Consider the following 27,473-nt stretch of genomic DNA (forward strand, 5'->3'; position numbering starts at 1 on the left):
TCCTGTGGAAACAAGAGCCCCAAGAAGCAGAGTGGAACAGTGGGGTAGGAGGGAGCCTGGGAGACACAGGCCAGCTCTGCCTACAGAAGCTCAGGCAAATCATTTGCCCACTCTTAGCCTCAGTTTCCCCTCTGTAATTGGAGAGTTGAACCCTGTGATTCTGGAAGGCCCTCTTGGTCCTGAGGTCATGAAACAATAGAGAACAAGACACAATGGATTTACATGCTACATGGAGGGGCATGGACTAGAGCCACACAGAACCTGGCCCAATTACCCTCCCTCCAGCAAGTAGTCTTCAGTTGATGTACACTTTGCCACCCTTTCTTGATAAATATTTATTGAGTGACTTCCTTTTTGTTTTTGTTTGTTTTTTGAGGAAGATTAGCCCTGAGCTAAGTACTGCCAATCCTCCTCTTTTTGCTGAGGAAGACTGGCCCTGAGCTAACATCCGTGCCCATCTTCCTCTACTTTACACGTGGGACGCCCACCACAGCATGGCTTTTTTGCCAAGCAGTGCCATGTCCGCACCCAGGATCCGAACCGGTGAACCCTGGGCCGCCGAGAAGCGAAACATGTGAACTTAACTGCTGCGCCACTGGGCTAGCCCTAGTGACTTCCTTTTGAAAGGCCTTTTATATATATATATGACCATATATTATCGTTCTCACAATTCTACAAGGTAGATACCATGTACTCTATCTTATAGATAAGGAGACGGAGACCCAGGAGGTTAAGCAGTCAGTAAGTGGCAGGGCCAGAGCAGAAGCCAGGCTCTCTGCATGCCATGCCAGATGAGGTCTCTCCAGATTTGAGGGGGCTCTCCGAAATAGGCAGAGACAACCATGTCCTCTTTCTTCTGTGAACTCCTTGAGGACCCAGGACACCCCGGCTGGAAGTCCTTGATTTACGTGTCTGGAAGGCACATTCCATCCTCCTCAAGCAGCAGGGTCTCTGGCACTTCCATGAGGACACATCGTGCCCAGCAGGCAGACAGAGCAGCAGACTACAGACTTTATCTGCAGCATTTCAGGTCATCCTCCCAACCCCACAAGGCGGGCGTTATTAGCATTATGATCATCCCCACTTTTCAGATGAAGTGATGAGGCTCAGGGGACTTAAGGAACTTGCCAAAAGCCACAGACCCAGCAGGTGAAGACACAGGGATCTGAGCCCAGGTTATCAGAGCCCAGAGCCTGACTGGTTTAACCACTGGACTCCACCCCAGTGAGAAGGTAAAGACCTTGACCTGGACTGAAACCGCCACTTACCAGCTGTGTGAACTTGGAAATTTACTTAATCTCTTAAAATCTATTTCCAGACCTGTAAAAATGAGCAATGACACCCTCCTCCCTGGGTTGCTGGGACAGGACATGGAGTACTTGTGTGAAGGGCTAGCATGGGGCGTGGCAAAGGGTAAGCCCCACCCTCACCTCCAGCCTTGGTGTTACTACTCCCTGGGTCTGGGCCAGCAGAAATGCTGTTGGCCACTCCCATTCCCTGAGTAAGACACTCACCTTCCACACCGGAAATGACTGCTGCTCCCAGCCTATCTCCCATCCTCTCTCATCTTGTTGTTTCTAGCTCCTGGGGTCCCCATCCCACTCTCCCTCCTCCCTACCCCACTTTGTAGAATCGTCCTGGGGGTGGACAGGGGTGCAAGCCCAGAGGGCCACCTCCAAGTCTGTTTCCCGGCCCCAGGGATCCTGCAGGGGCAAGGACTGCAAACTAGGGTTGCCAGAATTAGCAAATAAATACAAAGATGCCCAGTTAAATTTGAATTTCAGATAAACAAAGAATAATAGTGTATACTTATAGTAAGAGTTCATGACTTTTTTTAACTTATATTATTTATTTTTATACTTATATTGAAAACTTATTCCTTATCTGAAGTTCAGATTTAAGTCCGTGCCCTGTATTTTATCTGGCATCCCTACGCCTAGACCCCAAGGTCACATTAGAAGATTGACCTTAATGTCAGACAGCCCAGCAAATGGTTTTTGTTGAGTTTTTAAACAATTTTAAGTATAATTTACATAACGTGAAACCTACCCATTTTAAGTGTACAATTCATTTTTTTGTAAATTCTCCAAGTTGTACAACCATGACATAATCCAATTTTAAAACATTTTCATCACCCCAATAAAATGCCCACTAACAGTTAATTCCCATTACTGCCTCCACAAATGGCTTTTTAAAACATTTAATAAATTAATGATTTTTTTCTGCTGTGAAAAGTCACAAACTCTTAATGTAGAAATTCTGGGGGAAAAAAATCAGAGAAGCACAAAGAAGAAAATAAAGCCACCCTAAATTCATTATCCAATGAGAACAGTTGTCAGTAATTGGGTAAATCTCATCTTTTTTTTCTACACATATTTTTTCAAGAAAAGTTGTATCACGCTGTATGCAATATCTTATAACCTAATTTTTTTTCCTTTTAAAGATTTTTTTATTTTTTTCCTTTTTCTCCCCAAAGCCCCCCGGTACATAGTTGTGTATTTTTAGTTGTGGGTCCTTCTAGTTGTGGCATGTGGGATGCTGCCTCAGTGTGGCCTGATGAGCGGAACCATGTCCACGCCCAGGATCCGAACCGGCGAAACAGTGGGCCACCTGCATCGGAGCACGTGAACTTAACCACTCGGCCACGGGGTTGGCCCCCCTAATTTTTTATATAATAATCATGAAAATATTCCCATGGCATCAAATCTTCTTCATCACATCATTCTCAGTGGTTGTATAGTATTCCATTGTGTTGTTTTACCAGTTTCTTTATTCAATACCTTTTCATGGATATTTGGGTTGTTTCCAATTTTTCACTATTTAATTAAATTTATTTATTTGGGAAGATTAGCCCTGAGCTAACATCTGTGCCCATCTTCCTCTACTTTATATGTGGGACGCCTGCCACAGCATGGCTGGACAAGCAGTGCGCAGGTCTGCACCTGGACCAGAGCAGAGCATGGGAACCTAACAACTGTGCCATGGGGCTGGCCCCTTCACTATTTTAAATAATGCTGTAATGCACATTCTTATAGCTAAATCTTTGCACATATTAATTATTATTTTCTTTCTTTTTTTATGTAAGAAAGATTGGCCCTAAGCTAACATCTATGTCAATCTTCTATTTTATGTGGGATGCCACCATAGCGCGGCTTGATGAGCAGTGCTAGGTCCACGCCTGGGATCTGAACCTGTGAACCCCAGGCCACCTAAGCGGAGTGCAGGAACTTAACTACTATGACACCGGCCAGCCCCTCAATTATTATTTTCTTAAGATAAATTCTTAGAAGTGGAGCTATTTTGTCAAAAGTTCTATACTTCTTTTTTAAGACTTTATTTTTCCTTCTTCTCCCCAAAGCCCCCCAGCACATAGTTGTATATATTTTTTAGCTGTGGGTCCTTCTAGTTGGGGCATGTGGGACGCCACCTCAGCATGGCTTGATGAGTGGTGCCGTGTCCACACCCAGGATCTGAACCCGCAAAACCCCAGGCCACAGAAGCAAAGTGCACAAACTCAACCACTCAGCCACAGGGCTGGCCCCAGGTCTACACATTTTTAAGGGCTTTGATATTTTCTGACCCAGTAAGGGACACCACCAGGGGACCTAGTTGTCTAAGTCAGAAGCGTCAGGTAAGGTTCAGTCCAAGAGAAGAAAGCTGATAGATGAGGGGAGGGGGTGCGTTACAGGTGTTTGGGGGGTGGACAGGTAGGGAAGTGCAGAGGAGAGAAGCTACCAGGCTCTGAAGATTGTCAGGTACTGGGGAGACACTGTGTGAGACTTCTCTGGAAAGCAGAGCAATACTCTTGCCCCCTCCCCATCCCCTAGTCACCACCTGCCACAGGTGGTCCAGGCAGCACGCTTCAGCAGCGGCTTCTCTGCTGCCCTCATATATACGCCCTGATGCTCCAAGCAAGCTGGACGCCAGCTGCCAGAGATTCAGCCAGCTGCAGCCTGCCCTGAGCCCTGCCCACCCCCACAGCCCAGTGTGGGTCTGCCTCCCTTCCAAAGGCAGACCTTGGCGCCTCATCAGGGGTCCAGCCTCCCTGCTCCCACCCCCCAGCCTTGGAGTAAAACCAACTGGGAGAGGCTTGGGGAGGTGGGTGTTGGATTAGGGGCGTAGATCTTGAGATGACTCACAGGCCACCCGAGGGGAGAAAGGGGCTGGAGGATGAATGGATTGCAAACCAGAAGGAGGGGCTGAGGAGATGAGCTTTGGTGCCTCCAGTCGCCCGCGTCAGTTTCTTCAACATCTGCAGTGCGTGGGGCTGAGCGATCCCACTGGGGGGTTGGGGGAGTGGGGCTGGGAGGCTGGCTGACGTTTGCTTCCCGCCTGCTGGGTCGGCCCGGAGCAGTTATGAATGACTCACCTCATTGTCAGGCTGATTCACTGCTTGCCTGGGGACTTGGGGGGTGGGGTGAGGAGGCGGGAGCAGCCCCCTCTGTACGTCTCACACGCGCGCGCACACACGCGCATCCACGCGCGGGCGGAGCTCCAGCGGGTCTATTTACCTGCTGAGGTCGGGATGCAGTAGATGGGTTTCCGTGGCAAGAGGGAGGGGGATGCACACCACTTGGTCTGTGGAAAACAAGTTTGAGGTTTCTGTCTATGGTCTACCTGTGGCTATTTACATTTAAATTAACTAAAATTAAATACAATTAAAACTTTGGTTCCTCAGTCTAACTGGCCACATTTCAAGTGCTCAATAGCCACATGTGGCTAGCGGCTACTCTATTAGACAGTACAGATGGAAAATATTTCCGTCAACACAGAAAGTTCTATCCCATAGCGCGGTCTACACAGCCTTCACGCTCACAAAGTCACACAAGCAGACCAGCCCTTCCCCGCCCCCATACTCTCAGATCCCCACCCTCCTGTGCAACACACAGCACATATTTAATTCCACATACTCACTCAATGTGCAACACCCACTCACCAACACAGCCACACAACACTCTTAATGTGTGTACACACTTCAAGTGTATGCCACTGTCCACACCAAGGCAAATGTAAATATAAACAAATACATCATCACACTGATTTGCATACAATTGTTCATACCATAAAAATACAAATTAGGGTGAAACACATTTGCAAATATGCTGAAAAAGACACAAACTCAAGCCATGTGGTTCCCATAACAAATCTCAGCACATGTTTGCAAACTCGAGTCAGGGGGAAAGGAACCCACATTGTTGAGGCCCTGCCAACATGCCAGGCGTGGAGTTATCCATTTCAATGCATTAATTCATTTAATCTCACAGCAACTCTATGAGGAAGATGTATTATTCCATTTTCATAGATGAGACAACTAAGGTTCAGAGAGGTAAAGTAACTTACTCAAGGTCACACAGCCAGTCAGCAACAGGGTCAAATATGAACAGAGATTTGTTGTGCTCCATAGCCAATGCAGCATGGTATCTCCAAACACACACTCACACACACACACACACACACACACACGCTCCAGGTGTGCTGTCCTTTGTACCTAGGAAAGTGAGGCTCCTTATTTAGCAACTGCAAGTATTTGTGGAAGTGAGCATGGAGTTGCCTAGACTCATTCCACTCCCTTCTGACACAAATGGCCTTAAGTTATTCAACAAACACTTGCTGAGTGTCTCCCAGGTGCCAGGCTGAAAAGCCACAGCTGTTGCCCTGAGGGGCTTCAAAGTCCAGCAGGGAGGTGTGAGGGAAACCTGAAGACAACACAGGGCATACAAGAGATCCAAGCTATAATGGAGGTAGTCCACAAATGTGGGGAACCAAGGAGAAGGAAACCTGGGTCTGCCTGGGGCAGTTAAGGAAGGCTTCTTAGAGGAGGCAGCATGTGACCTGGAGCCTGAAGAATGAGTCGGGTGGAGAGGGATTGGTATTGATCAGGAGATTGGTTAAGAGATAAGACAGGGCAGGGATGCCCATGCAGGGCATTGCAGGCCCCTAGGGATTTTATTTGTCATCCTCCAGTGACTGGAAGGGATTGAAGAATTTTCACAGTGGAAAAATAGTATCCAATTTGCTTGTTAGAAAAATAGACAGAAGGGAGGAGAGCTTGGACTAAGGAGGCCATGCCGGAGGCTACTGCAATCGTCCAGGCAGGAGATGGTAAGGCCTGATGTAGAGTGTAGGGCATCTTGACAAGATGAAGGATGGACGGCTGGCCCCGTGGCTGCGCGCGTTCCACTTCAGCAGCCCAGGGTTTCTCTGGTTTGGATCCTGGGTGCGGACCTAGTACTGCCCCTTAGGCCACACTGAGGCGGCGTCCCACAGAGCACAACCAGAAGGACCCACAACTAGAATATACAACTATGTACTGGGGGGCTTTGGGGAGAAGAAGAAGAAGAAGAAAAAAGAAGATTGGCAACAGATGTTCGCTCAGGTGCCAATCTTTAAAAAAAAAAAGATGAAGGATGGAGGAGAATGGAGGGGGAGGGAGTTAGGGTGTATCCTGGTCCCCAGAAAGAGCACGGCAAGAGGCTTCTGACCTATGAAAATGTGATGAAAGCCATGGATGCTCTCTTAGAACAAGGCACACGCGCAGAGGCACGTGATGTTTTGCACATAATTATAGGGGACTTATATTCCCTGAAGCCCCAGGTTAAGAACCCAGTTCCTTGGAATTCTAAGCAGCAAAACAACATAGTGGTTAAGCCTGTGGACGCTGGAGGCAGACTGCCTGGTTCATCATCTCAGCTCCACCACCTATTAGCTATGTGAGCTTGGCCAAGACATTGACCCTTTCCTCATCTGTAAAGCAGAAGTCAAGTCTTGTTACGATGATCAAGAGAGTTGATACATGTGAAGTACTCAGAACCTTGTCTGGAACACAGAAAGTGCTCAGGAAGTACTGGCTGCTATTGTTATGGGTTAAATCAGGGTGCTACTGAGACCCCCTCGTTACACTCACTCCCCTTTGTACCCCACTTCACACCTGGGGTTCTGGTGTCTTCTGGTGTGGGTCCTCCTGCCCGAGTCCCAGTGCCCGTTTCTCCCTTTCCCTGAACCCATTCCTTCCTTTTTGAGTCTCCATTATCCTCAAGCCTGGTTACCACAGTTAAGCCCACCAAGCTCTCTTCTAAGCGGAGGAAGAAGAGGACCTAGTCCCGATCACCATGGAGACACGGTCTTTGCCTCTTCCTTCAGATGACACTGTTAGGAAGGAGAAGGTATTTGATTGTGGGGACAACCCTTCAGTATGGGAGTCCTTCCCAACTCTAGAATCACAGACGACCTCCTTACTGTGTCCTGCCAGCCTCTCTAAAATGTCCCAAGTCCACATTTTCCATTTGCTCTAGCCACTGCTCCCACCGCCATTCAGGTTCTAACAGAAAGTGGCGGCAGTAGATGCCAAGTTCGTTTAACTTAGAAAGGCGATAGAGGAGAATCCATAGGATTTCCAATCAGAAGGTCCACCACTGAGTGACTCTGACCCTGAGGAAGTATCCTCCCCCTCTGGGCCTCAGTTTCCTAGTCTGTAAAGTAATACCTGCCTCTCACTCTTCATGGGATCTTTGTGAAGACAAAGTGAGCTAATGGTTAAAATGGAAAACTGCAAACTACAGTGTGCATAGGAGTTGTTATGATTCCTCTTGGCCTTTTGGGCTCTGTGACCTCCCTTCAGCTGGAGCTGACAGCTCCCAGATCTACAGGGAGCCCTGTCCCTGGGTCTCCCAGCTGGGCAGAATGAGCAGCACTTGGGATTCCTGTGAGGAGAGGAGGCCTGTATATGGGAGGGTGGGGGTTTTGTCCCCTAGCTCAGAAGCACAGAGGCCTTGAGGGAATTCGTAACTTGAATGAGAGTTAAGGGTCCAGGTTCCCTTTCCCATCTCCATTCTGGCCTCCATTCTGACGTTTGACAGGTTAACTGGTCCACATAAAGCTACGATGGAAGCCACAGGCTGCCCGGAAGTGAGGTCAGGCCAGGCCACCCTTGGGAAGATCCAGGGTTGGTCCAGATCAGATCATTAAGAACTCAAGTCAGCTACCTTCCTCCTGCCTTTTGAGTCCTTAAAACTATGCAGCCCTAGCTGTCACTCTGACTAGCTCTCTCATGACAAGCAAAAAGGAAAACTGAGGCTGGACTGAGGGTCAGTAACCACAGCAGGCTTTAGTGACAAAAGCTGGCCTTCTCAGGTCACTGGGCCCCTGCCCATCTCTCTGCACAAGTCTCCTGGACTCCATCTTTTGATCTGTATCTCCCTGACTTGTTTGTGAACTTGAGGGCACAAGGAGTCTTATTCATTTCTCTATCCCCAGTGTCAAGCACTGAACCCGAAACATAGTAGTCATTGTCATTCAATAACTCTATTGAGCGCTGGGCTAAGTGCTGGGGATACAGAGTTGAACAAGCCAGACAAGGCCCCTGCCCTCATGGAGCTCATATTCTAGTGAGGACGACACACGATGAAGATGTAAACCAAGACAATTTTAAATTATGGAAAAGTGCTGAGAAGGAAATCGAGTGTGACAGGGGAGGGATGCTAATAAAAATGTGTTGCTAGATGAACGGATTGTTAGATGAACAGACAGACAACCATCGGGGTGGATTCTGGTGTGAATGAGAGTCAAGCTCTAGTATCCAGTCCGCAGTGTGCTTAACGCCAGAAAGCAGGGTGGGCAGGATTGGGAGTAATGGGTCCAGGATTCCCAGCCTTGCTCTCACCTGAACACGTGTTAAACTAGCCGACCGGCCCCGAGGGGCCGCTGGGGGGCGACCGAGCGCTCATCCATTTCCCTTTAAGGCCAGGGCGGAAGACTGGCGGACGGAGGGCCTTTGTGTCGGCGGGATAGAAAGAGGCCCGCCCCTTTAAGAGGGCGGAGACGCTGGAGTGGCGGCGGCTTCGAATGCGGCCTAGGGCGGCGGTCACGGCGGCCCTCCCTCGGCTCCTGCCTGGGTCGCGGGGACCTCTCCGACCTTACCCCGGAGACACCGTCGCCCGGATCCCGACCCTCCCCCTGGCCAAGTCCAAGGCCCTGGCGACCCCTCGAGGGGGGCCTGCCGGGCCAGCCCGCCGTCGCCATGGTAAAGCCGCGCTCGGCCGCCGGGCCGCCTGGTCCCCGCGCCGCGTTCCCGGGCTCCAGCCCCTCACCCGTGCAAGCCGCAGGGCCGGGGCCGGGTTAGGGTTTGGTGAGAGCTGGGGGCTGCGGAGGGACACCTGGGCTCTAGCTGAGACCCTGGGAGGGCTCTCCTCTCACCTCCCTCTGGGCCTCAGTTTCCCTCCTGTTGCCTTCTATCCCTTCTTGGCGAACTCCTGTTCATCCTTCCCCGTGCGCTCAACGTCATGCCTCCTGAGCCCGACCCCCTCCCTCCCCACAACCCGTCCATCCTGACCCTTGGACCTTGCGGGTAGGGATCCCTAACTGCAGCTCTTGCTGCTTTGGCATCTGGGGTTAGGCGCAGCCCCTGGCTCCGGGTTTGACACACGTCTAAGAGCTGACCACAGCAGCCCTGCTGCCTAGAAGGAAGGAACTGTGGACTGGAGCTTCCCACCCTCCTGGACCCTAGGCTTTGGGCGTTGAATTAGATAGAAGGAAACCCCTGGCTTGGCTTTCAGAAACAAGGCCACTTTTTGGGCATTCTTGGCTTTGTGGTAGCCTCTCATATGTTTGACAGAGGTTCCTCAGGCCAAACGCTTGGGATGTGGCAAAATCCTTAGGCCCATGTGCACAGTGCTGAGTCTAAAGAATGACCTTTGCTCCCTTCGGCAGCGTTTCCTTTGCCTCCTCCCCCCGTCTTCCAAGATTAATGCTGATGGACCCGAGGGAATTATTTTACCAGAAAGGATTCTAAATCATCTAAGTCTTTAAGTAAATGTCATCTCTTCTCTCCTCATCCCTTATTCCTCCCCCAACACTAGCAAAAAACGGTACACCTGATGGTCTTGTTAGAATTGGGAAGAAGCATAGAGAGGACAGAATGTACTTGCAAACGGTGTTTCTCCTCCAACCTCAATTGCTTTGTTTTCCTTTCAGGCATGCAGTTTGCAGAAGCTGTTTGCTGTGGAAGAGGAGTTTGAAGATGAGGTAAGGAAGTGTTGCTGATCAGAGATGGCAGAGGAGGCCTTAAGATGTAAACACCGAGGCCAGAACATTTTGGGCAGTCTGCCCCAGTCTCCTTTTACTTGACACATACATCTTTTTGTCTGTGAGAGACTGAGAAATGATGAGAACGTAAACAACCTGCTTAACTGTCTTAGAATCAAATAAAAACCAGAGAGATGAGCTGCCTAATTGTCATACCTTAAATTATAAGGGCCCTTGTCTGGAAGCTGTGTCATGTGCATGATTTGATTCACTTTCATGATGACATACTTGAGGTGGGAAGAAAGTTTACGGAAAGCCAAAGACAGCACAGTTACTGAACAGCAGGAGGCCTGGGGTCACCAACTGGTCACATGAGCCAGGGCAAATTACTTCATTCCTTGGCCTTGCATTTCCTCTTCTGCAATATAAAGGGCGTTCTGCCTCAAATGCTCTTTGCTTCTCTCTCCCTCCTCAGAAGATGAGAGATTAGACTAGATCTGAAGCTGGCACATTAGAATCATCCCTCTCGAGGCCCTATGACATACCCATTAAATCAGAATTTCTGGAGATGGGCCCAGGCAGGGGTACTTCTAATCTCTGGGTGCAACCAGAGACCACGGAACTAGCGATCTCTACAGCTCTCTTCCTGCTCAGATCCAATGAATATAGTTTCATCTGGAGGCCCAAAATTGCTACCTCAAATCCTTTTCAGAAAGAGGCAGGATTTAAGTGAATAAAGCCCCAAAAGGAAAATTAACTTATTTAAGAATATAGCACCAACAGCCACAATGAGGTCCTGGCCTGCTGACTCCAGTCTAACATGCATGGAAACTACTAAACTACATTTATAGAATAGAATTGCTCTATTTTATTGATGGCAAGCCATTCAGATCTACTTTTTGTCTCCCAGTGCTTTGCTTTAAGAATCATGTTTAGAAAAATTAGGCATCTAATTTGTGCCTAGTATGGTGGTGAATGGTGCACTCGGGACTCTGCTGGCAGCGTCACCCTACGCTCCCCTTCCTTTGAGGCTTTTGGGGCCTGAGGTTTGAAGGGAAACATACACCTTCCTCAGACTCTTCAAAACCAATCTCTGGCTGCCTCGTTCATTGAGGGGCTAAGATATAGTGACAAGGACACATGGATTAGTCCTGGTTCTGTGAAGTTACATAACCTCTCTGAGTCTCAGTTTCTCCATCCATAAAACAGGAATAATAATAGTACCTATTCAGGGGGTTGGCTCCCCTTTGGCAGCCCAGGGTTTCACCTGTTCAAATCCTGGGCGCGGACATGGCACCGCTCATCAAGCCACGCTGAGGCGGCGTCCCACGTGCCACAACTAGAAGGATCCACAACTAAAAATATACAACTATGTACTGGGGGCCTTTGGGGAGAAAAAGGAAAAATAAAATCTTTTTTTTTTTTTTTTTATTTATTTATTTATTTTTTTATTAATGTTATGATAGATTACAACCTTTTGAGATTTCAGTTGTACATTTTTGTTAGTCATATTGTGGGTACACCACTTCCCCCTCCGTACCCTCCCCCCACCCCCCCTTTTCCCTGGTAACCACCGATCAGATCTCCTTCTCAATATACTAATTTCCACCTATGAGTGGAGTCATATAGAGTTCGTCTTTCTCTGACTGACTTATTTCGCTTAACATAATGCCCTCGAGGTCCATCCACGTTGTTGTGAATGGGCCAATTTCGTCTTTTTTTATGGCTGAGTAGTATTCCATTGTGTATATATACCACATCTTCTTTATCCAATCATCAGTTTCTGGGCATGTAGGCTGGTTCCACGTCTTGGCTATTGTAAATAATGCTGCGATGAACATAGGGGTGCAACGGACTCTTGAGATATCTGATATCAGGTTCTTAGGATAGATACCCAGTAATGGGATGGCTGGGTCATAGGGTATTTCTATTTTTAACTTTTTGAGAAATCTCCATACTGTTTTCCATAGTGGCTGTACCAGTTTGCATTCCCACCAACAGTGTATGAGGGTTCCTCTTTCTCCACAACCTCTCCAACATTTGTCGTTCTTGGTTTTGGATGTTTTTGCCAATCTAACGGGGGTAAGGTGATATCTTAGTGTAGTTTTGATTTGCATTTCCCTGATGATTAGCGATGATGAACATCTTTTCATGTGTCTATTGGCCATATTCATATCTTCTTTTGAGAAATGTCTGTTCATGTCCTCTGCCCATTTTTTGATCGGGTTGTTTGTTTTTTTGTTGTTAAGCCGTGTGAGTTCTTTGTATATTATGGAGATTAACCCTTTGTCGGATAAGTGGCTTGTAAATATTTTTTCCCAATTAGTGAGCTGTTTTTTTGTTTCAATTCTGTTTTCCTTTGCCTTGAAGAAGCTCTTTAGTCTGATGAAGTCCCATTTGTTTATTCTTTCTATTGTTTCCCTCAACTGAGGAGTTACAGTGTCCGATTTATAGGGCCATTGTGAGAACTCATTAAGAGGATTCTGGTAAAATGTTTACATGGAGCCTGGCACCCAGTGAGGTTTCAAATGTTAGATGTTTTTGTTTTTACAAATAGTCCCAAATTGCCAGCTTTGTCAAGGAAATGTGTCCTTGTCTTTGTCTTTCAGCTTTGGAGATGCGTAATTACAGCCTGAGAAAGTGACTAATAAAGTGACCCTCTTGGGTCTTACCAGGTGATGGTAGGACTGCTAGGCTGGGAATGGAATTAAGAGCGAAGGACTCTGACAACTCAAGTTTCTGTTCCATGACCAGTCCCTTTCTCCCTTCCCAAGGCAGATCACCTCATGTCTGAGAGTGAGCTCTTCAGGAAAAAAGCGATCCGTCAACCCCCAGGGTCGTCAGCATTGTGCTGCTGCTGTAATTCTGATGTTGTTATTATTGCCAAGTCCTCAGGTGGGCCTACTGGGTTACGCTGCTCTCCTGATTATACACGAAGCAGGAGAAAACCTTCCTCAGCCCAGACAATCCAATGCGGCAGCAGGGGGTGGGGGTGGAGGGGACCTTCCTGTCAGTTAAATCAGCAGTTCTGACTCAAAAACACCCTCAGAACAGGTCTGTTGCTCTTGAAGGTGTCAGTCTCACCTTGCTTCCCAACTGGAATCCATACTTAATTTAACTTGCCTGAAAAGCTATATTTAACTTCTGCCTATTTTGCTGGATCCAAGGCCTCCCTGGTTTACTAAAGGCCCTGTGTGTGTGTGTGTGTGTGGTGGGGTGAGGAGCGGGTGGAGGACAGGCAGCACAACCAGCTAGATAAACGCCTTTTGCATAGGCTGGACACCAGAAAGTGCTTCTTTGAGATGGCTGTGTGACCTTGGGTGATGTGTTTGACTCCTTGGTACCCTGGTGCATTTGCTTCTCCTGCTGTGCCCCCAGCTGTGTCCCCCCCACCCCCACAAAATACCCCCTCAAACTGAGATTAAAGAAAGAGAGAGAAGCTACCTGAAGACTTTTTTTTTTTTTTTTGAGGAAGATTAGCCCTGAGCTAACTACTGCCAGTCCTCCTCTTTTTGCTGAGGAAGCCTGGCCATGAGCTAACATCCGTGCCCATCTTCCTCTACTTTATATGTGGGACGCTTACCACAGCATGGTGTGCCAAGCAGTGCCATGTCCACACCCGGGATCCGAACCGGCGAACCCTGGGCCGCTGAGAAGCGGAGCATGTGAACTTAACTGCTGTGCCATTGGGCTGGCCCTGCTACCTGAAGACTTAACCTTCGAATGTTTCTCGTAGAAGCCTGGTGGTGGGCTCATGGGCAAGGTCAAGGGAGTGGGAGTCTCCACCATTACCTTTCACGCCTTGGTCTCTTGCTTGTGTGTAGCCATGCATACACACCGCATGCCTGAAACAGTAAAAGCAGAGTGTTTCTTGATTTCCAGATGCCAAGACCCACTGTCTCTGCTTGTTTGTAGGATTTCTTGTCTGCCGTGGAGGATGCAGAGAACCAGTTTGCCGGTGTGAATGCCGGGTGCCTGAGACCTGTCTCTTCCAGGCCACAGGAGACTGTGCAGGCACAGTCTTCCAGGCAGCTGCCATCATGTTCCACTGCTCCTTCAGAGGCCTTGGGCCTGCCAGCCCTGGGACTCCGCCTTTCTACCTCCAGCATGCCGAAGGTCTCCAGGGGTCCACCTTCCACAGGAACAGCCCCCCTAAGGCCTGTCTTGACTTCCAGCAGCTGGACTGGCAATCCGAGAAAAGTGACCTTGACAGAAGTGTTCAAACAGCCAGCAAGAACCCAGTTCTCAGCCTCCCACCCTCTGCTCACCTTCGAGAGCCAACAGCAGGTGATTGGTGGCTTTGAGGGGTCTGAACAAGATGAATTTGATAAGGTCCTGGCAAGCATGGAGCTGGAGGGGCCTGGCCCAGAGCTGGAACGTGGAATTAGCGGTGAGGCCACAAGAATCCTGCCCACCTGGCAGCAGGAGGACTCAGTATTGGCTAAAAAGGCCCGGGGAGCTGATCTGAGCAGATCTTGCCAAAAGGGACCCATGCCTGCCACCCATGTACGTGGTATCATGTCAGCGGAGAATGAGCCTCTAGGCCCTGTTCACTGTAGGACTCCACAGCCCTGCTTGAGCCCTGGTGCCGTGGGTAACCTTCCTGTCCCAACCGCCTCAACAGTTCCTGCTCAGCAACCCCCCTGGGAAGTCTGTTCCAAAGGTCCCCTTCTTCGAGCACCCCAGCCTCTCCAAGCTGCTTGCGGGCCTGTTCAGCGCAGCCCTCAAAATCGTTTCCCCAGTCAGCCATTCCAGTCTCCAAATGCCCGCTTAAGTGGCAAAGCTCGTTTTCCTGGACCACGAACTCCCAACTCAAGCTGTTCTCCTCCCTCAAGGCCTACCTCCACATCGTTTCCTCGGGGGCCCGTACAACCCCAAGCTCCAGTGTGTTCTGCCAAGTCTCCTTTCGGCACCCTAAAGAGCTCCCATTCCTCCCCGGTTCCCCAAGCAGCTCTGCAGACGCCCGTCGTTACCAACCACTTGGTGCAGCTGGTCACTGCTGCCAACCGGACACCCCAGCAGCCCACCCGCACCTCCACCCGCACCAAGACACGCCGTTTCCCTGGCCCAGCAGGGATCCTGCCTCACCAGGTGAGTGACGGCTTCTCTCTGCCAGAAGCCACAGCTGTCGAGCACGTTGGGGAGCAAGGGAGAGAAGCGGAGTTCCAGCACTGTCCAGTCCTAGAATATCTTTACTCCTGGGAGGTGAAGGAAGGAAGTGCAGACAGGGAGGGTTTTCAGAGCTGTGGAAGGAGTCAGAGGATGTGGGAAGGAAGAATTGAATGCTTGAAAAACCACACATGAGAGAGGTGCTTAAGGCTCTGAGAACTTCACAATTTTCATTCATTTATTGAGCGCCTACTGTTTGCTGGCACTGGGGCTGGAAGATGCATTCACCTATATTTGCTAAGGATTTGTATGTGTTGGGAAATTTGCTTGGAACTGAGAATGCAGAGATTAAAATAGAAATAGTTGCTGTCCTAAGGAGCTTACCATGTAGTGGAAGAAGCAGACGTGAACAAGCGATTATACATAAAATGCACAGTGTGAATAGAGGTCATTCCCTGGATGATGGGGAGATCTTGGGCTCCTTGAACTTGCTGAGTGGGATTTGAAGGACGAATAGGAGGTTAACAGGTGTGTGTTGCAAGGCTGTGCTCTGGAGGACATTCTAACAGTGGCATGTGCAAAGGCACAGAGGCATGAGTGCTCTTGGATGTGGCTGGTGGGTGGGGTCAACATGGGAAAGTTGTGGCTGTGCTGCCAGTTTGGATTTCAGCAGTGGTGGAGGGACAGGATCCATCAGCCTAGTCTTGGATCAGATCCCAGATTATTGAACTCTGAGAATCTGGTCTGGTTGTGGTAGGTGCACCCCTCTGCTTGCATTTTAAGGAGGTTTGAAATAATTTCTACCTTTTACTTGCTCTTCCCTAGCATTTTAAGAGAAATCCAAGAAGGCCACCTACATTCTTCCTGGGCTGGATCTCTGGAGTGAAGGGTTAGGTCCCTGAGAAGGGATTTGGGGAAAGCTGCCCCTTTGCATGTCACAGACCTCTCTATTCAGGTCATTGGCACCTTCAGGAAGCCCTGGGCTTTGCTCCTGGGCCTGCTCCAGCTTCCCCACATTCCCATAACGATCCCCAAAGCGTCTTTTTTGAGCTGCCAATGAGGCTCCTGAGACTTCGTTGGGAGAGATGTAATATGTGTTAATTGTCCCTGATAGTTTCCTGAACTCATTATGTAACCCAGACAAGAAGCTGTACTTGTAAATAACAGCTGCTGAGCTTGCTCTCGCCTTCTCCTTCTCTCTCCCCTCATAGCACAGTGAGAAAAATCTGGAGGAGATCATGGTTTCTACGCCCCAGACTCCAACTCATGGTGCTTTGGCTAAGTTCCGGACAGAGGTAACTAATTCTGTGCAAATGTTAACTTTCTGGGCATCATTTAAGAGTGAAGGCCATCCCTCCATGTTTCAGGAGTTAAGTATCAGGGTTGATGCTGCCAGACCTTTTTCCTGGGGTCACACACCAAAGAACATTTGGAGAAGGCAGTTTGGGGAGGTGGCATTTTACTGGCATAAAGTGAAGGCTAGCCTGATGCTAACCAGGCGTTAACCAAGGTCATGGGTCCAGCCTTCTTTCTCATCTAAGAAAGAAAGGCCCAGCTAACTCCATCTTCCCTCAGGGAGGAGAGTGTAATAAATATCAGGAAATTGTATCTCGGAAACCCTTCCTCTCAGGTTTCTGGGAATTGAGCTGGAAAGGATCTGCCTTCATCTTGCCTCCAGTGGGTTCCGTTTTGGTGGGTGAGACCCAGCGTCCCTCCTCCCTGGGATTCTGGTTGACCTGCTCTGCCCTCAGAATCACTTTTGTTTTTAATTCTTTCTAACAGTTTTTCTCTTTGCTGCAGCTCCGTAGATCTACCAGTCCATTTCAGATCCAAAGCAGCAAATACTCATCTGAATTCAAAGCATATTTTGATAAAGGGAGGTTAATAGTTAAAGCCAGAGGCATCCCAAATAAAATATAACTGTTTCAAAATGGCTAAGGCACTCTGGAAGCCCTTAAATGTATGTGGGGGCTCCCTAGCCCTAAGACTTTTCAAGTCTATGACAAGAAACAGGCACGGATAGCCTTTTGCTTCAGTGTGAAGTCAGGACCTGATTTAAAATAAAAGAAAATATAGAGCACCTTTGCTATTGCTCCTAAGTGAAAGATGTGATGCGAAACAACATTTTACATACCGTTTTCTGACCTTGGAGATAAATGAAAGGAGAGACTGTGGCCACTATACTATAGGGAATTTGTCCTTCCTCTCCCACCCCTCATCCTGTTTCAGTCAAGGTCAATGGCATGGTGCACTCATTAATGCAGGCTCCCCCTCTGCTCTGTGGTGCCAGATCGTTACTAGCTCCCAGGCAGCGGTGGAGGAGGATTTTGGGCGAGGGCCCTGGCTGACCATGAAATCTGCTCTGGGCCTGGATGAGAGAGACCCCACCTGCTTCCTCTGTACCTATAGCATCGTCATGGTGCTACGGAAGGTAAGAGTCCTGGGTGCCAAGGCCCAAAGGGAAGACCTCTTTTTTTTCCTCCTTTTTCTGCCCAAATCCCCCTGGTACATAGTTGTATATTCTTAGTTCTGGGTCCTTCTAGTTGTGGCATGTGGGATGCTGCCTCAGTATGGCTTGAGTGGTGCCATGTCCGCACCCAGGATTCAAACTGGCGAAACCCTGGGCTGCCTCAGCAGAGCACACAAACTTAACTGCTCGGCCACGGGGCCAGCCCCAACAGGGAGACCATTTTTATCCCTTTCGCTGCTGCCTACTCCACCTTCAGAAAGGGGCTATCTGTCTGCTGCCTCTGACCCCAGGCTGGCCTCTGAACGGCAGCACCAAGTCCCTTTGGTTGTATCTCCTACTCACCTGCCTTTTCACTACTATCCACAGTATTGGGCACAGGCAGAAGGTGAGTCGGTTATGGACATGTCTCTGCACATCTAGGCCCTGGATGGGGTGGGGTGAGCACACTGCTACCCTTAGAGCTCCCCAGAGGTCAAGGGTCACGTGCAGGCACATGTTAGTACATGTGCTAACATATCCCTGCCCATGGCCTGCCATGATGGAGCACTATATAAAAATATACACAAAAGGGGGCCGGCCCAGTGGTGCAGCAGTTAAGTTCGCATGTTCCCCTTTGGCGGCCCAGGTTTCGCCAGTTTGGATCCCCGGTACGGACATGGCACTGCTTGGCAAGCCATGCTGTGGTAGGCGTCCCACATATAAAGTAGAGGAAGATGGGCACGGATGTTAGCTCAGAATCAGTCTTCCTTAGCAAAAAGAGGAGGATTGGCAGTAGATATTAGCTCAGGGCTAATCTTCCTCAAAAAAAAAAAAAAAATATATATATATATATATATATATACACAAAAGAAAGGAGGCAGCAGGAGAGAAATGAAGGACCTGCCAGCTTTGAGTCTGCCAGAAGGAGATGAGTTGAGCCCTTTAAACTGCCCCTTTGCCCTCCACAAAGGAAGTCTGTTTCACCACACCTGTACTCTGCCCCCTCCCACTCCCTGGTGTGCCCTGGCACACATGGGGACCTTACAGATGGGACATGGTTGGCTCAGCACATGCCTCTCCTTGTAACCAGGCAGCCCTGAAGCAGCTTCCCAGGAATAAGGTCCCCAACATGGCGGTGATGATCAAGTCCCTGACTCGGAGCACAATGGACGCCAGTGTGGTTTTCAAGGACCCCACGGGTGAGGAGTTAGGTCCTGGGAGCGTCTCATGAATGGCCTCTGTTGAGATAAGGAGGGGAGGAGGAGTCACCCTCCCCATTTGCAGATGGGAAAATTGAGGCATTGAGCAGCCCACTTCTCACCCAGGGCCCAAACCAGTTGCTGTGCTACCCTTGACCCTGAGACTGATGGGCTGTGTGGTGTTTGCAGGAGAGATGCAGGGCACAGTGCATAGGTTGCTGCTTGAGACACGCCAGAATGAGCTGAAGCCTGGCTCAGTGCTGCTGCTAAAGCAGGTAGGGGGAGCTCCAAGTAGGGACCTGCTCTCTACCCCTTCTGCCCTAGGAAAGGCCCCCAAGTTATCTGTCTGTCTGCCTTCCCTCCCAGTACCCAGGCAAGGAGTGACTGGGCTGGTGCTAGACACTGGCTTACTGGAGCTGAGCGAAGGCCTGACTCCATTCTTCGGGGGTAGATGGGGATAAGGGGTTCTGTGAGGAGAGGAGGGTGTGGTACGTGGTTCTACTCTGGCACCAGGGCTGGGGCAGGAGCAATTTGTGTGACCCTAGTGCAGAGGCCACCAAGGGAGAGGCAGGTGGGGAGCAGGTGGCACCTAGTGCTCTGTCAGGGCATTGACCTTCCACTTCCTTGATTCCAGATTGGAGTGTTTTCTCCTTCACTCCGAAATCACTACCTCAATGTGACCCCCAACAACCTGGTCCACATTTACAGCCCAGATTCTGGGGATGGGAACTTCTTCAAGCCGTCTCAGCCCTTCCCCGAGGTAAGAGGAGCAGGATGGAATGGGGACTGGTAGAGCCGCTTTCTGCCTAGATCTTCTGATTTCTTCCCCTCCTCCACCCTGGAGCAGAGGTGTGAAGGGAGCGGTTGCCCTGAGGTGAAGTGATGCCTTTGGGGACGGCTATCTCCTCCTGTCTGTAGTCTAGCCGCCTGCCAGATGGCACAGTAACAGGACCTGGAGGAGCAGCTGGCTTCTTGGTGATCCCTGAGTGTCTGATGGCAGGCTTGAACATCAGAGAAGATAGGAGTCACTTGAGAACTAACCAAGTTTAGGGTCCACCAGGGGGTGGTGGCTCTCAGTAAGTGATTAAGGGTCAGCTCTGCTACAGGTGGCAGTGCAGAGAACAGTGAGCTAGCAATGGCCTGCCAGGTGAGCCAGCACTTGCTCTGCAGCTTCCCTCCCAGCCTCTGTCTCTGCTAGGTGAGGGCGCACCCGGTTTGGGAACTGAAGGAGACTGGGGTTCCAGGCAGCTCTACTCCGGGGTGAGAGTGCAGAGCCTGGCGTTGACTTGGCACACAGCGCCCCCTCTGGCCACCCCCACCCTCCCTGGGATCCTGGACTGTTGGCATGGCCTGGCTGGGGGGTCAGGAGCTCTGAGTCACGTTCCTGCTCTGCTGGTAATTTGTAATGTGACCTTGGGCAAGTCCTGTCCCTCCCCTGCTGTTGCTTCATCTATAAAATGAGCGGGTTAGACTCGATGACTGCTACTCGAGTTACACCTTTGAGTCTAACTTGCTACTTCTATTTCCCTCATCTTTCCACTTAACCTACATTCACTCAAAATCACTCCGCTTCTAAAAACTCATCTTTATTTCCCTTTAAATTTCAAGTCATCTGTACTTACTGAAAAGTATTGAAATGGTACAGAATAAAGCAAAACATAAAACACCCTTCCCCACGCCCATTCTCCAGGGATAACCATGGTTAACAGTTTAATGACTAATTTTAATAACCTATCCATATATTAGCTAGTTTGGGAATTGTTAACAGCTAATTCTTCATTCCAGGCTAACCACTCAGCATGTTCCTGAGTGGTCCCTTGGCTCTCTGCTCCAGCTGTATAGATTCCCGAAGACATCAGACACCAACAGAATTAGGAGACAAAATCAGTCAAGAAAGCCTTTTGTTTTTGTTTTATTTTTTTAATTCTCTGCTGTTTGAGGTGTTTGGCGTTTCAGCTCCCTCCCTGCAGCGCGGCCTGGGTGGCTGGCCCCTGCCACACTCCTTTGTCCTATTTCTTTGAGGTTGTCTGGGTGGAGATGGTAGTGTCCAGAGAGATTTCAGGCCCACAGGCAGTGGTAACCGGATCCTCTGTCGCCAGGATCCAGGACGCTTCCACGGCAGCCTCCAGCATGAGACTGAGAAGCCCAGGAAAGGCCTCAGAACAGCACAGAGCCCAGAGGCAGGGGCACCCCCTGAGGAAGAACTCCCAGAAGCAGGTAAGGCAGTCGGCCCACCCAGGAGCAATAGAGGTTCTCCTCTTTCCACGTGATTCTTCTGGCTGTATCTTATTCCTCCTTCTGTGAATCTGTGGATTTTACAGAATCTCATAGAAATCAGATGAGATGTCTTCTCTAGCAAGGCTGCAGGCCACAAAGTAACTCACAGTGTGATAGGGGCCACGTAAAGCACATAGGGTGCGAGCCCCAAGTTTCCTCTGTTTCCAGGGCAAGTGCTGGTAGCCACAGGAGGAGATGGCCTGGTACACCCTTGTGCCACACCTGAGTCCCCGGTGGGCTGATGGCCAGACTGCAGAGGCAGATTCCCCATCTTGACTAAGCTCAGAGGCCCCCCAGGCAGTGCTGAGGAGTCAGATATCCACGTGGTGAGGGCAGGACCACGATGCAGACCTGAGGGGCCCAAATACAGACCCGTTAGGGGAAGGCCGACTTGTTCCTCAGGAGGCAGCATTACCAGGTGAAGCTGACAGTCCAAGTCTGGCCCTTAGCTTTATTTTTCCTTTTTCTCCCCAAAGCTCTCAGGTACATAGTTGTGTATTTTTTTTTAGTTGTGGGTCCTTTTAGCTGTGGCATGTGGGACGCCGCCTCAGCATGGCCTGATGAGTGGTGTCGTGTCCGCGCCCAGGATTCGAACCCGTGAAACCCCGGGCTGCCACAACGGAGCTCATGAACTTAACCACTCAGCCATGGGGCCGGCCCCCTGGTCCTTAGCTTTTTGATTCCATAAATTCAACCCTGCCTGGCCCCAAAGTTCATGGGATGATGGGTGGGTGTCTCCACATTAACCAAATTTGCAGTAAACCAATTTATTATATAGTAAAGCCCATTTATTTATATCCTATGAAAAAGTATCCCTTATGCTGGAATCCTCTCTGGAATCTTGTACTCTCCTTTTGTAAGTAAGCTTGATGACAGGCCAAACCACCATCAGAAGGTTGCTGGTGGTCACGGAATAAGAGTGAGAAGAGTTGCCTTTAGAATACTGTGGTTCGTGTCACATCTCCACTGTAGGGACAGACCTGTCAAGAGGCAGCTGCTGGTGGTAGCTGACAGGGCTTGGAGGCACAAACACTAATTCTTACTCTGATTCCCAGTTTCCTAGGCCCACACCAACTGCTCGTTCCCCTTCATTGAACTAGTGTTTCTCCACAGAGTCATCGTGCAGTTAGGGGCAGCTTCTTTTGTTATAATCAAATTCCAGTCCTTCCCTGAGTACAGTGCTGGTCACCTTCATTAAATTTTGAACGCCCCCAAACTCACTTCCATCCTTCCAGCAGCAGTGTTGATCGAATGCTCTGTGCCAGACTGGGAGCTGGGCTCTGAGGTGTAGTTTGCCGTCTGACTTGCTCCTGGGCTGCCTGATCCCATCCAGTAAGCAGGAGTGTTCTGGTTGGAAGCCGTGACTCTGGCATCAGAGAGAGCCTGAGTGTGCTCCCCTTGGGCAAGGTGTTTGACCTCTTTAAGCCCCGTTCTCTCAGGTAAAGTGGGGACTGTAACAGGACTACCCCGAGATGCCCTAGGAAGGGGTACTGTGGGACGCAAATGAAGTGATGAGTATAACGGGGGTGGCCCTGTGCCTGGCGCAGAGCAAGCACTCAGTAAGAGTTAGCAACTATTGTTAATAATAGTAGCACTAGGGATTCCTGAGGTCAGCTCTCCTTCCAAGTCCTCAGACATAAGCGCCCCATCTGAGAACTGCAGTCAGGAATAGTTACTTTCCTTCCCTACGCCCACAACGGCACTTCGGGGAAAGGGGTGATGTCATCTCCCACTCTTCAGATAAGAAACCGGATTAATGAACTGTGTGATTCTGAATGCATCTAATGACTTTTCTTGGCTTGTTTCTCCCTCGGTCTAATGAGGGGGTTGCACTGGGGGACCTCTGAAGCCTTTCTGCTCAGGCACTGTGCCTCTGGATGGAAAGAGAGGAACCATTGAGGCCCAGGGGAAGCCTCTTTCTTAGCAGAATGGCCTGGGCGTTTTGCCCCTGCCTTTTGTTGTGTGTGGGTGTGTGGAGAGCAGAGGGAAGATGGAAGTCAGGCCAGCCTCAGGCCTATTAGCACAGATGCCACTGCCTGGGGGAGCCCCCCCCAACTGTGTGGCTGGGTCCAGGCCCTTGTGAAGGGCAGGAGCTTTGGACCTGAGTCACGTGGAGCCCTAATGTCACCACTAAGTCTCCCCAGCATCTCCATCACCCTCAGATGACCTGGATGGACTCCTGAGCGAACTCCCTGAGGACTTCTTCTGTGGGACCAGCAGCTGGGACTGCCACGAGGCAGGGCACCCACCATGAGCAGGCAGCCTCTCAGTGTCCAAACAAGGCACTGGTCGTCTGTGATTGTGTCCAAGGGAGAGAGGAAGACCAGCGCAACTGGAGCATAGACAAAGCTCGGGGCTTCTGTGGTTGTTCCCACCATGGACACTTTCCCCAACAACGTCCCTCAGATTCTGCACTGCCATCACTTTTGACTTACTTTGGCACACCAGAACTCGGCCCAGGAGGGCCCTCTAGCCCTGCGCCTCCAAGTCCTTGAGTGTCTCCTTTCTTCTCCTCCTGCCGACGGGGAAGCTATGTCACATTCCCCCCTCAGCTCGACTTTAGAGGACATTGGGCCTAGTCCCTTTACTCCCTCGTCCCTGGACAGCTGAGGAGCCGAAGGAGCCACACCACAGCAGTGGCCACCTGTCCCTCTGGACAGGGAAGGAACATCCTCAGACTTCCCTCGGCTTTGTCTCCTGAGGCCTGTAGCTGCTCAGCTTGCCTGTGCCCGTGGCTGCCAGGTGTGGGAGCAGGGGTGTGGCTGTGGTGTCTTGTTCTGAAATAAAGCAGCTGCCTGTTTCCCCCGCCTCCCTCTCCTTCCCACCCTCGCTGCTCCTTGTCCTGTCTGTCCTACCTGTGGTGCTTGGCCAGGGCAGAGCCAAGCTATTCATTTGCTTTCTCGATCTCGCTCTCTTTTTTTTTTATGAACTTTTTCTTTCAGACAGTTTTAGATTTACAGAATTATTGCAAAGATATTACAGGGAGTTCCCATATACCCCACCCGCAGTTTCCTCTATTATTGCCATCTTACATTGGTATGGTAGATTTGTCACAATTAAAGAACCAGTACTGATATATTATTATTAACTGAACTCCATACTTTATTCACATTTGCTCAGTTTTCCCCTGATGTCCTTTTTCTGTTCCAGGATCCCATGTTACATTTAGTCATCATGTGTCTTTAGGGTCCTCTTGGCTGTGCGGTTTCTCAGACTTTCCTTGCTTTTTAATGACCTTGACAGCTGTGAGGAGGATGGGTGAGGTATATTGTAGGTTGTCCCTCTGTTGAGATTTGTCTGATGTTTTTTCTTGACTAAACTGGGGCTATGTGTTTTGGGGAGGGAGACCACAGAGGGAAGGTGCTGTTCTCGTCACGTCACATCAAGGGTTGACGCTGACCTTGCTCACCTCACTGAGGCAGGGTTTGTCAGGTTTCTCTCCTGTGAGTTGCTCTTCTCTCTTCCCCCTTTCTATGTGGTACTGTATGGAAGGCAGTCACTGTGCAGCCCACACGCAGGCATGAGGAGTCAGGCTCCACCTCCTAAGGGTAGAGTATCTGCATGGATCGTTTGGATTCTTCTGCATGGGAGATTAGTCTGTTCTCCCTCACTTTTATTCAGTCACTCCTTTGTATCAGCATGGACTCAGGGTATTTTATACTTTGGGTTGTAATCCAGCACTACTTTATTTATTTTGTTGCCAAGCAACTCTTCGTCACTGTAGCTTCTCTTTACTACCTTTCAGACCAGACTTGGACAAGGGGCACAGGCGGGGTGTAAAAGGTCTCATTATACCAAGTTGCCAACCTTGTTTTCCTTTCTAGAATGAAGGGAAGAAAGCAAGATTCTCCGAACTCATGGTGGGGGGTGTGGGTTAAAGACCCCAGTTTGACCGCCAGCCTCGCCTGCCTCCGCCTCAGCCTTCACCAAGCAGCTGGGAGTCGGGGGCCTCTGGTGGGCTTGGCACTGCCCTGGGGGAAGACATTAATCTCCCTTTTCCCAAAGAGAAGCTGCCCCCATGGATCCCAGGTGTAAGGCTGAAGTGAGCAAGTGCTCTAAGAACTCCATGTTCAGCTGGCTGCTGGTTGCAGCAGGGCCCATTCTGGAAGCCTTTGTGTCCCAAGCCCAGGAGCAAGAAGGGGCTACTACCCCAGCACCCTGGCCCCTTCACACGCCCATGTGTTCTTCCCACCTGAGCAGACCAGCACTTCGTTCTCTTCCACACACAGCTAACTCCCCAGCTCTGCCTATGCAGCTTAGATCTGGGCTAGAGTTCACCTAAGGCGTGTGGTCTTCCTGCACCTAAACCAGCCCGTGCCCCTGGCCTGCAGCGCCCTTCCCCACTCAACCCCTCGAGCCCTAGTCTCTACTGCTCACGGTCCTGACTGACGTCCTGGTTTCTTGTGGTGGGCTTCATCACCCCACGGGCTCTGAGCTCCCTGTGGGCTCATGTGTGGGTTGAAGTAAAGGACTCAAGAAGTTGACACTAAAGACAGTTTTTCTGCCCTCAGAAAGTTGAGGTTAAGGACAGGAGACAGAAGACATGGTCTCTCTGGGGACTGAGCTATAATCAGAGCACCTTCAGGCCTGTGTGACAAGAAGGCCGCAGAGAGGCTGGGGAGGTCAGCACAGCCTCAGGCCCCACACATCATGACTGCTGTGTGCCTCCGGAGGAAAGGGACACCCACCCCTACCTTGGCCCTTCTTGACCCCACCCAGCCCTGCCAGCTCCCAACCCTGGGAACCCAGCTGTGGGTGCTCAACCAGGCCGTTGGCGGGGCAGTTAAAACACCAAATGGGTTCCAACAGGGTTACTCACAGCTGCGTTCATAGAGGCACCTTTCTCTGAGGATCTCCTAGCCCTTGCTGTGCATGATCTCATTCCTCCTCTGGGATCACCCACCCTGGAACAGCACCAAGAAGCTGGGGCCAGAGTGGGTGAACAGCAGGGGAAGGCCAGTGCCGGAAACAGCCCAGGCTGCTGCCACCCACTGGGGCAGGCGGATGAGTGTTTGCTCTGGCAGAGAACAGGGGCCCTCAGTCGATGCCCTACATGGAAGAGGCCAGCCCGCTACAAGCCAAGTGCTCCCAAACACCACGTCAGGACCTGTGCGCTGGGCCCTGCTGGGTACCAGAAACCCAGCTGAATAAACTCAGGCCTGCTCTGGAGCCCGCATCTAGCACTGCCTACTGTCATCTGCAGCTCGTTGAGACAGGTGCTTCATGAAGTGCACAGTCCTTCAGGAGCACGGAGTGGGGGTGGCTGGAACTGCACGGATGTCTCCCAGAGCAGGTGACCTTTGAGGAAGGAATCAGAGGGGAATCACAAGCAGAGAGAGCCACGTGAGAGGGAACGGCAGTGAAGGGTGAGGAGCTGTGATGAGAACGCCACGTGATGTGAGGCCGAACCAAGAAACTGGGCTGAGTTGGGGAGGGCAGGTGTTGGAAGTCAGCAGAAGTTTTCAAAGTAGGGAAGTGGCCATTTTAGATCATTCCATTTGGGCAGTGGAGCAGAGGGGTTGTGGCCAGAGGAAGGAACACCAAGCAGGAGGCTGGGCTAGTCCAGGTTCAAGGCACTGAGATAGTGACTGAAAATGTGAGAACGGGAGCTGAAACTTCATGTGAGGGGACCAGGGCGAGGAAAAAGTCAGCGACAACTGAGCAGGCTGCTGTGGGGCCGGGGGACGGTGGAGGAGGGGAAGCACAGCCGACCTGGGAGCCAGGAGGAGCCCGCAGTGCTGGGAGACAGAACAGCTATGGCCTGCAGCCAGGGCGGGATGGGGCTAGGCCAACCCTGAGGGGCCGAGGGGCCGAGAGCCGGCCCACCAGCACAATGGGTGAGTGGCAGGGTTAGGAGAGCTTCTGAGGTGGGGCTGTCATCCCTTCCACCCTCCCCTTCCCTGGCTTAGCAGCCACACCAGCTGTTGCTGTTTCATGGCCTTATTCCTCCCCCTAGAGGCTCCTGGAAGCAGAGCCGCTTTCTCCTCAGAGTGAATGAGTTTGTGGCTTGAAAGTCTCTGTGGCTGGAGTCCCCAGAGGTGCGAGGCCAGCCCCTTGGCCCTCAGGCAGGCACGTGAGCCCTTTTAGGAGCTGGTGGGAGAGGGGGAAACAAGACTCACTGAAGGCAGTTTCTAGAGATGACGCTGTCCTGCCTGGAGGGTGGGGACAGGCTCTCACAACTGTCTTCACCCTCGCGTGACCTCAGGAGCTGGAGCCAAAGTGCACCATCTGTGGAGTCAGGCCAACTGGGGTCCTAGTCCTGGCTCCACCCCTCACAAGCTGTGACCTTGAGCCAGTAGTTTTATCTTGTGAAGGCTTAAGTTCCTCATTGATAAAACAGACACAAGACCACCCGTCTCAGAGGTGTTCAACTGTGATAAATTAGCCTGATCACATATAATTTTTTGTCAAAACCAAGC

At 50.5% G+C, this 27,473-nt stretch overlaps 1 protein-coding gene across 2 annotated transcripts; it reads left to right on the forward strand.

Moving 5' to 3' along the window:
- Positions 1-8,805: 8,805 nt before the first annotated feature.
- Positions 8,806-24,140, forward strand: HROB (homologous recombination factor with OB-fold). 2 transcript variants are annotated; one of them, XM_014849347.3, is made up of 10 exons: positions 8,806-9,019; positions 9,970-10,020; positions 13,936-15,111; positions 16,341-16,424; positions 17,420-17,560; positions 18,669-18,777; positions 18,967-19,052; positions 19,412-19,537; positions 20,877-20,994; positions 23,217-24,140. In XM_014849347.3, the coding sequence occupies exons 1-10, from the start codon at positions 9,017-9,019 to the stop codon at positions 23,306-23,308; spliced, it is 1,986 nt and encodes a 661-aa protein (XP_014704833.3). In that variant the 5' UTR covers positions 8,806-9,016; the 3' UTR covers positions 23,309-24,140. The 2 variants fall into 2 exon arrangements, with proteins under 2 accessions (XP_014704833.3, XP_070339439.1); XM_070483338.1 differs by having other exon boundaries at positions 8,822-9,019; positions 18,904-19,052; positions 23,217-24,128.
- The last annotated feature ends 3,333 nt before the right edge of the window (positions 24,141-27,473 follow it).

This window comes from Equus asinus, chromosome 13 (assembly GCF_041296235.1).
Source record: "Equus asinus isolate D_3611 breed Donkey chromosome 13, EquAss-T2T_v2, whole genome shotgun sequence".
Taxonomy (NCBI): Eukaryota; Metazoa; Chordata; class Mammalia; order Perissodactyla; family Equidae; genus Equus; species Equus asinus.

Excerpts from the sequence above, each read along its gene's own strand:
- HROB (XM_070483338.1), top strand. Across the intron at positions 16,425-17,419 it reads TGGCTAAGTTCCGGACAGAG|ATCGTTACTAGCTCCCAGGC; the intron begins GTAACTAATTCT and ends CTGTGGTGCCAG. Across the intron at positions 20,995-23,216 it reads GGAAGAACTCCCAGAAGCAG|ATGACCTGGATGGACTCCTG; the intron begins GTAAGGCAGTCG and ends CATCACCCTCAG.